This window comes from Cinclus cinclus, chromosome 1 (assembly GCF_963662255.1).
Source record: "Cinclus cinclus chromosome 1, bCinCin1.1, whole genome shotgun sequence".
Lineage (NCBI taxonomy): Eukaryota > Metazoa > Chordata > Aves > Passeriformes > Cinclidae > Cinclus > Cinclus cinclus.
Genome location: NC_085046.1, coordinates 42,236,920 through 42,249,200, shown reverse-complemented (window position 1 = coordinate 42,249,200; position 12,281 = coordinate 42,236,920). Strand labels below are relative to the sequence as shown.

Sequence of the window (12,281 nt, the reverse complement as noted above, 5' to 3'; positions counted from 1 at the left end):
AGTTTTCAGCACTAATCCTCTCCAAATGTAAAACATACTTTGATTTATTGATGGCTCTTTTCAGCTTCTTCTCCAGTTGTTTCATCCTTCCCATGGCAGCATTGTATTTGGCCGCAGTCTCCTTGTGAACCAACTCACTTCTCGTTTTGGTCTGTTCCGCCTCCATGACCTTCAAGGGGGGGAAAAACAGGTTGAGCAGCAATACACAATGATCCACTTCTTATTGTTTCAATTAACAGCAACTTTATAATCTCTCCAATCAGCTCATGTCAGGAAAGTGAGGGTATAGAAAAAATTACTTCCAGCGAACCTACTTAAAGGCCTTTCCCAAAAAGAGCAGCAGGTCTTCAAATACGGTGTAAATTATGACAAAGGCATTACAGCTTTTCACATAATCTCTCTTACAGGAAATTCGGAAGACCCTCAGCTTCTGGGATCATCCATTTTTTAATTCAGTTAGATATTCACAAGTGAAGCAACAGTAGCAGAGGTCACCCAGTTCCATTCAAGGGCAATGTTTCTGTTTCCTCCTGCTTCTCTCCCAGGAACCTGACTTTCCTAGCAGAGAGCTCTCAGGTTGCTCAGCTCCCAGCTGCAGCCCCATCACTCTGGAAAGGGCTGAACAGCAACCACAGCAGAGGGAGGACTCAAATACAGTTTGGCCTCAATCACCAGTCACTAGAAAATTGTGTGTCCGAGATGGCTTTTCTCTTGAGACAGCTGACATGCCTGAAACCACAGTTTCAACACTGAACATGGGAAGGTCCAAGCCCTGAGCTGACACCCCCACAGTGCAGATGAGGAGAGTTCTGCTGATGACCAGCCCCCTATCCTCATGGATCAAGAGACCCAGAACACAAGTCTGATAAGGAGTGGCTGAGGGAGCTGGGGCTGTTTAGCCTGGAGTAAAGGAGGCTTACAGAGACCTTACTGCTCTTTACAGCCTCCTGAAAGGAATCAGCCTCTTCTCCCCAGTAATAAGCTACAGGAAAGAGGAAAGGGTTCAAGGTGCTCCAGGGGAGCTTGAGATTGGATATTAGGAAAAAAATTTTCACTGAAAGGGTTGTCAAGCATTGGGAGAGGGAGAGTAGATGTCTCTCCATTAGCTGCACTGTTGGTATCCCACAACCAAGCTTTGCCAGTAATTTTATTCAGTGTACTTTTATCGTCCGAATTTGAGATGTCAAAGCTGTAAGTCAGAAAATGTGTTTTATTTAGTGCACTAGCAGCAGTCAAGATCCAGACAGGGAGGTGACTGATTTTTTTAATGTCAGAAAGGTGGTGACACCTCTTTGTTGGTGTGGCAATGAGGGGAAAGTAGGCAATTTTTTTAAGCTTCCTGTTCTGCAGCTACGAAGATATTCATACAAAAAATGGCAGGACTTGACTTTCTCCAGTACTGGATTTTGAAATTACTCAGCTGTGGTACCAACTACTCCACAACTTCACATAAATTTGGTCCACATGGCTCCCACCACCAGACTGTGCATCTGTTCTCTCATATGCAGAGAGAATATTCAAAATACCTTGATTTTAAATAACCTCACCCACAAAGCTCTAATTTTTGAAAAAGTGTGCTAGTCCTCCCAACCCTCAGGCTGAGCTGAACAAGGAAAAGAGATGGTCAGCTCTGACTCACTTGGATTGCTGTTCCTCTCAGGAAAACTGTCATAATTGTCCTTTTTGATGCCTACATGAAACTGCCAAGGCCATCAGCATCAACTCAGAGCTCTTGCTGTCACAACAGGAGGCCACTTTCTGCTCATCTGCACATACCCCTCATTATTAAAAAAGGAATTGCTACAGAACTTTAAGCTATGAGAAGATTTTCAAAGGATCTTTTGACCAAATATAAAATAATACACTCAACTCCAATACTTCAACTTTCTCAAATACATAAGGCATCCATTTTCAAAGAAAGGGGAAAAGAAAAAAAAATCTAGCAGGCTCATAACATATTCTCTCCTGCATCCTGAAAAATAAGCTGGAGTCTCTTATCTCAAACAACTGTTTTAAAGCCAGTTGGTGCAACAACTTGCCCTAGTGAAACATGTCAGACAAGGCTGGTTTTAACATGGAAGTCTCTTAAATTAAACTGCAGTCTCCAAAGACTGCACAGAAGGCGGTTCATCTTCTTTCTAGTGTGGCAAAGAAACTGCAATTTAAAAACGCTGTAAGCTACAAAATAATGGAGCAACTGGAATTTGCCAGTGCTCAGTTACATGTCAGTCCCTCACATTCTTGGGGCAGAATTAGCATAAAGTTTTCTATCTGCGATAAATCACATTATAAGTACAACCAACATCAGGGTTGTGAAGCAGATTAGGTGTCCAGTATTGTGCTAATTTTTCAAACGTTTCATATCAAACATCACATTCAGAAATGCTGAACCCTGCAGGACTGGATTTGAGGATGACAGATTGCAAACGCCTCAAAATATCTGACAAAATGGAATCTGCTGCCAGCCATATATACCCACATTTGTTACCTTTTCCAGAAAGAAAGGGGAAAAAAAAGGCTTCATCCTTTTAAGAAATCAGTGATGTAAGAAAATATATCTCTCTCTCCCTCTCCCTCCCCCTGCACCCTTGTTTTCCTGTGGGAATTCTGTCCTCATGCTCACATTATCCACTCAGCCTGTCTCCCTTCTCCCGGGACAGCAGCTCAAGGTGCATGCCCGAGGCTGAGGATATTACCTGGGGGATTGATTGTAAGGTACCTCTGCAGAGATCCATCACCTGCCAAGATGCATTTAAGCGCTTCATTCAAACAAGAAGTAACAAGAGAGATCATACACCCCCCCAAAAAAGACAAATGGAGAAGTCCAGTCCCATTTAAATGAATGCCAGTCCATCAAGGCTGGCAGACAGAAACAATCTGCAAATGATGCTGCCACCTCTGCAGCCGGGAAGTTCAAGACCAGCTAGGGAAACTCCTCATCTCCTTAAGAAGGCTTAGAAGAAGACAGATAGGCTTGTGTAGGAAAGAAGTACTTTTTATTAGAGCTAATAATACATTTAGTGAAAAAATTGCAATGTCATATGGAGTTGTAAACAAGCTCTTGGTCACAGTTCCCAAATAAGCTGGTTTGTCTAACCCAAGTGCTTCTACCACCCACCTTGCCTTGTAGGTGCTCCTAAGTCATCACAGACGCAACAGCATCACTTTGAAAAAGGCAGGAAAAAAGAAGTGAGGATGACACCTCTTCAAACAAAGGCTGCTCACATCTCACCTCCTTACATTGTACCTGCCTTTCAGCTCACTCTTGGGGCGAGCAGGGGACATACTCCTGGACAAAAACACCCAGAATGGATGAACTTCCAGGATACCCACACAACCACCAGACTTTCCTGTCACCCTTGCCTGTCCCTAACAACTGGATCACCTACTCCAGGCAGAACTCACTCTCCCCCATAGCACAGGCTATAAGATACAAGTAATAGGAAACAAAACAGGCAAAAACCCCCAACACAGGGATTGATCAATTCCTCTTCTCCCCCTCCCTACCCTGTATTTCCTACCCAGCTGTCTGGCAAAGGAAGGTCAGTGTAGAGTATAAATTTACCATCAGTAAGTCTGTACAAATAGCTTCGTTCCACCCAAAATGTTTCCCTAATCTGAAGTAAAAATGGACTCCAGGCAAAATTTCGGTAATAATAACAGATGTAAAAGAACAATTTTATCAGTGGAGTTGAGCAAAGCTGACCATCTAAGCCAGAGAATTACTCTGGAGGACTGTCTTTTCCACAAAACATGAAATTGATTGTTCTTCTGGTGGAAGAATTAAAAATAAAACAGGAAAGAGACAATGTTGTATCAGTAAACCACGAGGAGAAAATCAACAATATGACTGAGGGATTGCAAAAAATTCACTGCATTTCCAGGATAAAGTGACAGAGAGATCAGGACAAGGAGGTATGTGGGTTTTTTGTTGTTTCCTTCATGGACTTTTCTTCTCCCCCTTTTTCCTCTAGGTTTTTCTAGCTGCAGGAAGTATCTCTCCTCTCTACATCACAAAAGCACCCACACATTTTACACTGACAGATGGTGCTTCACAGTATAATATCAAAGTGAGCTTCACAAGCCAAATTAATCCAAGAGGGAGCATGCCTCCTCCCTCTTTACTCTCCCCTCATCCTCTCCTTTTTAAAATGTCTCATGATCAAGAGCCAAAACATTTCTTCTCCCTGCCAGAATTTATGAACTCAACATATCTCAAGAAAGAATGTAAAAGCAGAACCTTTTTTAAGACTGCAGATTGCATCAGCAATTAGAAATTAGCAATTTCTCTTGAAATTCATGAAGGGTCTTCCTTTCTGCTCCAGCTTGTGTCAAACTAGAAGTAATACATCTGTCAGTACTTTCCTTTTGTATGGCTTTATGAATTATTTTCAACAGGAGCATAAATGTGAAGATCCATCCCTCCAAAATTCAGTATTTCCTCCATCCTCCAAAATTCAATATCCTTTGGTCCCTTCATAGTGCTCTCTTTCATAGCCTTGCTCTCTGCACCCCAACCAGCAGCATTACAATTCAAGGAACAAACAGGCTGGTACCCACTAGCAAAAACACCATCTCCAAATTTTAAAGAGACACTGCAGTTACCAAAACCCCAGTAAGCCAATGGCTAAGAGTGAACAGTACTTTTCCTCCCCAGGCAGCTTAAGAGCTCATCAAGCCTGTCTACATTTCCATTATAATCAACAGAGAATTTATCTTACAATGAACTTGCCCCTCTGGCCACACAAATTGCTCTCCAGACACCACTTATTGATTAGATCACCTTTCATCATAATGGAACTTTTGGCAAGTAATTGTGATACACTGTCAGGTTCTAGACAAGACACCACGAGCTAAATTCCAATCTAAGTGTCATTGCACTTCTCAGATCTGTGGAAAAATGGACATTTAGGAAAAAAAAACAAAAAAAACCAGAGGATTTTACCCTGAAATACACATGAAGTTAAGAGTAGAAGTGGGCAAAGCAGCAGCCTGACTTGCAGGATTACACCATAGTCCAGTGCCTCTCTGTTGTGAACATTTAGCTCAAGCACAGACATATGCAGGGATTAGTTCCATCTTTCTAGGCAGGTAGGCAGGAATCCAGCTCCTGTTTATGCTCCCAACCTCCTTTAAAAACACATCTCAAACTGCAAGGTGCAAAGAAATTTCTGAGTGACAGCCTATGCTCCATGTACATGTTCATGCTGGTTCTGTCTGCTCCACGAACAGAAAGGCTTTCCACACATTATGCTTCCAGCTCACCCGGAAAAAAGCAAAATTTCTGTAACTCTCCCATTTCTCATCAGTTGAATTGTGTGATTTTCTAGATCAGTGGCTACAAAAGTCTTGTTTACAGAAGCCCAATAGGTTGTCACATTGAAAACAGTACTAATAACTTTTCAGACTATCAAGACATAAAAAAGCAATTACAACATACGACCCTTATCTCCATTTCCTCTCACTGAGGGTCTAGAAACAGCATTTCCTGTTTGGTACCCAGGAACCCAAGTCTTTGTCTATACCCATTAGGTGAAGTGCAAAAGTAACCTGGCAGCACTTCCACATATAGCTGTATAAGAAATCAGTTTCCCATTTGTTCTCTTGTCTACCCTTTTTCTTTATTCTTTGTTTACACTGTTTGTCAGCTACCAAGCTGCTACAGGGCTCAGGTCTGGTTCAAATTAATTCGGTAAAGCCTGCTCCCGCTGCCTAAGAACAGCAAATAAAAACACTTTATTCTGGCCTGACATTTCTATCAGAAGAGAAACAAATGGATTAGTAGCCCACATCTAAAGTTTAGCTCAGAGGTGCTTTTCTGCACTTGAGTCCTTGCTGTAAAAGGCCTGGTGCAAGATTATTCTCTGCCCACTACAACTGTCATCTATAAATGTATGCAAAAAAAGCTAGAAAATCCAAAATTAAGTGCAATAGCTTTCTCCAAGAGTAATTTTATATGTGCAATTAGATGATGTCTATTTCTTAATCCTCAGCCTTCACCCACAGAAACAGTTTTTTCCATTAGCGATTTCTAATGTAATTCATAGTTAATTATCTGAGTTGTCAGCAACACTGTGGCAGTCAAGGGGAACTTTTGTTCTGGAAGATCCCATTCTCTAACCTCTTTTCATCCATAGCTTGGTAGGGAATGCCAATGTTTTCTCCTCCCTGAGATCCCAATCATTCTGTTTGCCTCACTGAACAGTAAGCACTTCATTAACTGCATGCACTGAAGCCAAGTGAAGTTTTCACTCCACTCTTAGAGAAGATAGAAAACTCAGTCAAGCACTCCAAACAAACGAATGTTGGGTGTGTGCAGTCAGGACTTCCAACAGCATTTTCACCCTTCTTGGCTCTGGCCTTAGCCTTAAGACCTCCACCACAGCCAATGAAAATTGAGAAACTTCCATGGAACTCTCTCAAAACCTGCTGCACCATGGAAAGGTGCAGATGGGTGCTATCTGGGAACTGAGTTTACCCAGACTATTTTAAGCACTGGGAATTGTTGGGCAACAAGTTTTGCATTCATGGAGCCCTCAGCTGCTCTGTACAGTCCAGTCGGTACCCAGGAGATTTTACAGCTGCAGTAAATACACCTAAGTGCTCTATTGACTGTTCAGCTGTAACAAATCAGACATTATAGCTTGAATCACTGAACCCCCCAACAAGCAGATATTCTGCAATCAGTGATGGTACCATTAAAAACCACCAGCACGACTCCACCAAACACTGCCAGCAGCCATCTGCTGCTCTGAATCACTGGGTTTGCTCATCTCAGGGGCACACCTCTCACAAACTGTCAGGGAACGATCAAGGGTTCTAGAAGGACACAAGGATGCCTCTGAAATAGTCAAGGAAAAGAATTCATTTGTACTCTCAAGTTGCCATTGTTTCTTTTGTCACTTACCCCAACACAAGTTTTTGTTATGCCAGCTAGAGGGATGTAGGTGGCAGATGGGATTGCTGTCACTGTCCACCAAAACTCAGCAGTTCAACAGCCTGGAGCTCTAAGCAACTCCTTAAACACTTCTGTTTTTTTTCATCTATCAGCTCTCAGAATCAAAAATCATCTGTTTCTGGACTTTGTTCATATTGAGCAGGGATTATAACTAGGGAAAATGACAGCTGGCACACACACTGCAAAGGTGGGACTCCCCTTGTTAACACAGAGGTCACCACATCTGCAAATAACAAATGGTAACAGGGACAATAACACAAGCAGTACCGTGGAGTTCATTTTCTCATTAATATATACCAGGTTTTCTATCTCTCCCCAACACACAGCCAACATCCTTTCTGTTCCCTGTTTCATCACCAGGCAGCTGGATTTTAAAATTCACTCTGAAATAGAGGCTTTCTTATGACTGAGAAGCTTCTGCAACAGAACAGAACTGTTGCACTGAGGACTGCAAGACAATATGAGCATTGTATGGCATGACCAGCATGTCTGGAATAGCACGTTCAGCTTCACTGGCATATTAAGGAAATATGACAGAATAAAGGTTTTAAACTTCGATTTTTGGTGCTTTTATGTTAAAATAAACCTTTCTGCCTCTTTTTTTTTAACAGAGAGAAGACAAATGACAGGAAAATTCTTTCTGACATCTGCTAGAAAGAATACTGCCTTTGTTGGTGCATATCTTCTGTAGCTTTAGAAAGGCTTTACAAAGGAGGTAGGACCTTGTCTAAATTCCAAAGTTAATTCAGGATAAAGCAGCATGCAAGCTTAAAATGCAACACACAATTTTGAGTAATTCTACATTCAAACGCACACTCCTGAAGCAAAGTGACTTGTTCAATTTAGTCCATACTAAGAACAGGTTATACTAAAACATGAACAAACATACCCTGTTTTTCCAGGCTAAGTACTCCCATAATACACACATTCAGGAACAGGCATCCCCATGAAATCATCCTGGCACAACTCCAAATGCAGATATGCTTTAAGACATTGCTAATCCCTGTAAAATAGATGGTAATAACTTTTTTTTTCTCTGTAGAGAGCTACACCACTACTATAGCACCACCAGACAGAGAATTAGAGTTGTCCCAGAAGCATCCAAGGCCCAGATCATTTAACCTTAGGCTTCATGATTTTCATCGCTTCATTTCCTACATGTCATGAATCTGGACCAAAAGAAAAATTCAGTCTTTCAGAAACTGGGCTTCATACATCACAGGAAAACACAAAGGCAGATGCTGGGGCAAGCTTGTATTACCCTCTGAGTAGCGTGGTTGAGCATCTCTTGCCAGGCAGAATCAAACTGACGCTTGTCATCTTCCAGTAGCCTCTGCTCAGCAAGTGAAATGGTCTCTTTTGCAGCACGCAGCACTTCAGTCGCCCTCTGAAAGTCCTGAGTTGCCCTCTGAGCCTCCAGCTGTGCCTAAAGGACAAAAAAAAAAAAAAAAAAAAAAAAAAAAAAAAAAAAAAAAAAAAAAAAAAAAGTTGGTCTCGGAGAGAAAGGAACACTCACAGTCACATTTAGAAGATCTATGCCACTAATCTCAGGACTTTTTAAAAGAGCCACACCATCGACACTGTTTCTTGAACTTTTACTTGAAATGACATGTTTTTCACTGGAGTAAGTACTGCTAAGACAGCAGGTCCCACCCAAAGACTCATTTGCCAAGAAGTGTCTCATGCTGTTTGTGATCAAAAAACTCACAGCTGATGGCCTACAAATAAGCACCTGGCTGAGAGACAATACCTAATGATGTAGGTTTAAACACTGATAAACAAACCAAAAGAAAATGAAATAGCAAACTGATAGCATGTCAAGAATACTCTGAGAATGGCACTCCCTAAGTTTAGTCAGGGTGGATTTTTATCTAATACACCATTAACCATGCTGAGGAAATATTCTGGAATTATCACCTTGCTATAAAGAATGAACAACTTCTCTGAGATGGTGACCACTTAATTCTTTGGGTGGTTTTTACTTTGCTATTGCTGGTACACAACTGGTACACAAGACGCAAGAATAACCAAGGGAATTGGAAAAAAAAAATCTTTACCTGAATTCTTGTACATTATCTATTCCATAGATTTTTATTTAAAGGATTATTTTTGAGCAGTTTTACTCAGAAATACATCCCTTCCAATGTAAGCCTCACATTCAATTAACTGAACATCCAGCACTTCGAAGAGAGTTTTCATTTAAAATTCAATGATTTTTCAAAAATAAACTGGGATTACCCAGCCCACACTTACAAAAAATGTCTTAGACCAGACATGACCGACAGAACAAAATACTGAATAAAAGTTTACGTATCATGATATACACAGAACGAGTCTGAGAATCAAACTCGAGAAAGGACTCTCACATACAGACTACTACACTGAGAAAGATAAAGTCTTACAAATAAAGGAAAAGGTTTTAGTATGAAGAAATGGTGGTCATTTGGGAAGTGGCTAAAAATCTCTGATACAAACTAAGTGGAACAACGGTGCATTCCTTCAGCAAACAGCTGGCTACACCCCCTCAACACCAGCTGCAAATACCTCCACACTTGAGACACCACAGTTATTTGTAAAGGTAATGGAAAAAAATCCCTCCCTCCCTGCCCCATGGCAGGGGAGATGGACTCCCAGTTTAAACACAAGTCTCAAAAGGAAATAAAGCATACTAAGTTTCCCTCACCAGGTCCTGAAATAGCAGCAAGCTCTTTGAACTTCCTTTCCTCTCTCACGTGGAGGTACTTCACCCCAAGGTAACCATGCAAAAATAGGAATTATGTGTCAGAGGTCCTTCAGTTACTAGCTAGAGAGGGAAATCAAAGTCATCACAATCAAAGCAGTAATTTCCTTCCAACCAAGGTCCCTGATGCATTTCCTTCTGAAGTGGCTGGTGGTGTTTTCCACAGAGAAGTTCATCTAACCATGCCCTTCGCTGTTTTCAGGCAGTTTACACCATATCACCCTGTCTACAGCCTTTGTAGAGAGGGCATTAAAGTGTTAATTTCCATGCAGAACTGCACATTCCAAGGCAGCACGGATCTTTGGGCCAAGGTTAGTGGATGCACAGCATCCTGGTGTAAGTTCAATGCTAAAATGACCTCTCTCTGAAAAAAAACCCCACAAGTCACAACTCCTCATCAGTCCAGTCACCAGCTTCCTGTTTCAAATGTATTAATACATTTTATACATTCAGAATAAGCCTGACTATAGAATATTTTTATTTAGCCACTAACTTAAACTGTGATACCCAGCAAGCACAAGAAAAGTCATATGAGGATCTTTAAACAAGGCTCAACCTAGGCTTCCAGCAAAAAGCCTGAATCTTAGTCCCCAAAGTATCCACTAAACTTTCTAAAAATTCACAGCTTTTTTTTTCCCCCATCCAGTGTAGAGGAACCAACTACAAATAAAGGCCAAAAGTTTCCCATAAAAGGAGTTTGAGATGAGATTTTAAGAAGGGAAATAAAATGCAAGACTCCAGTAAGAGCCTGTATCAAGTACTGTAGGGCAGTGCTGAGGATGTTTGGAGGAAGACCAAGACCAATTTTCATGGAACACTCTGAGAGGCAGCCAGGTCCCAGCAGCTTCCAGCAATAAGGCTGTGAAGGCAGCTTCAGCTCCTTGGCTGCCCTGCTGCATGAGCAGGCCTGCCCATGCAAGAAATTACTTACAAACACACCAAAAGAGACTGGGGACCCATTCCTAGCACAGCCAGAACCTCCTCAGCAAGTAACCGCTTTCGAAACTCAGTACAACCAGATCCAGGGGCAAGGCAAGCACAGAAGTTCAGTCTTCTCACCGTAACTGCATCAGCACTTGGAAGTTTCTCTTGGCACAGATACCTGGGTCAGGGATCAAGACATCTAAGCCAGCAAAAAGCCTTCAGAGCATTAGGAGCTGAGATACTTAATCCCCACAGAAAACAACATTTAGTGGTAGCTTGCAGTACTAATAGCTCTTCTGATGAAGACCTTAACAGACAGTGGACTCTAAAACAGGAAAACTGTCTTTACGATAAAGAAACTAGAAGCCAAATTTACAATTCAGTTAGATTTCTGCTTGCACCTGGACCTGTAGGACATAGACAGCTGGTGCTGTTAACAGGCAGGCACACAACTCTAGGTCCATAACCCACTCAGCTTCATGCCCTCTATCTGTGTGGGTAAATGGAAAACTGAAATGAACTTAAACACTCCCTGCCAGCTGCATTTATTGAATATTGCTCTGCAATGGCAATTTGGAAACACTGTTTTGTTTTTGACCGACACAGTCCAAATAGCAATTTAGCTTCAACAATTATCTGAAGTCAGTCTACAGTCTTTACTTTGAGCAGTTCACTGTAAGTCCGAGAAAGAAAAAAAACAAATGCTAGGGTAAAGAATGATACATTTGTCATTAGAAAAACATCAACAGGTTTGTGGCTTTGCCAATGTGAAAAAGGATACTCAAACACTTTCTTTTGTGTTCTAGTACTGTTACCCAATAATTAGCCTTCATTTAAAACTCCCTCCAGCACATACAAGTTGTTCTGCACCATCACCAACAGGCTGTTCTCAGTCCTAAGCCCACAAGTTACTCCATTGATGGAAAAGAGAGTAGCCTTACCCTTTATGTGCTTTTAAAACCAGAGAAACCAGCAGGAGCTCATGTCTCCCTCCAGCCTCCTTACATTGCACATAAACTTTACCACGTTAGACAGTGGCTGTTTCTCTCAAGACTAAAATCCAAAATTCAAATGAACAGCTGAAAGCTAGGTTGTCTTTCATTGCAAAATTGTGTTTGAGTTGAGAGAGGCTTAGCCTTGGGGTAGAATGAGAGAAAATGTACTAGGGATGAGGACAAAAACTGCTGAGGGAATTTAGAAGCAAGTGGGATGTCAATTTTCTGCCTGTCATCAGTATCACTGATGCTTCTCACCTCTGTATTCTACCCAATACAGAAGTGAGAATCTTTTTCATTATAGTCAGAAGAGCCAGTCTGGTGGAACCTCTTTTTGAAAAGGAGCAAGTCCTGACACCTTGGGAACTGGAGGACCTGTGCCCCAGCTCCCACTGCCTCAGTGACACTGCTCGCCATGGCTCACGGTCACTGCTTTCTGCCAGGAAACTCAAGTGAATGTCTTCACCACTCAGACCCTTCCTGTATCAGTGTAAAATATAAAATGGGAGTCCTTAAGAATTAGGACAATTAGGCAGCCAGAGACTGAAGCTAAGGAGAATCCCACTGTCACAGTGCATCTATCACATGCCAGCCACATAGAGCATCAACTCTTCCCGCCACTCTTTGTCCCTCCTCTGCAACTCAGTCTTCCACAAGCAACTAG

General features: G+C 41.8%; 1 protein-coding gene across 2 annotated transcripts in view; it reads right to left on the bottom strand.

The window, feature by feature from the left end:
* SH3BP5 (SH3 domain binding protein 5) overlaps window positions 1-12,281 on the bottom strand; it is a 52,201-nt gene that overhangs the window by 12,533 nt on the left and 27,387 nt on the right. For both annotated transcript variants that reach the window (XM_062509180.1, XM_062509188.1), the window contains 2 exons: window positions 8,220-8,384; window positions 39-169 (listed from right to left, as the gene is read on the bottom strand). In XM_062509180.1, coding sequence (XP_062365164.1) covers window positions 39-169; window positions 8,220-8,384 — 296 coding nt within the window. The remainder of the gene's footprint in view (window positions 1-38; window positions 170-8,219; window positions 8,385-12,281) is intronic.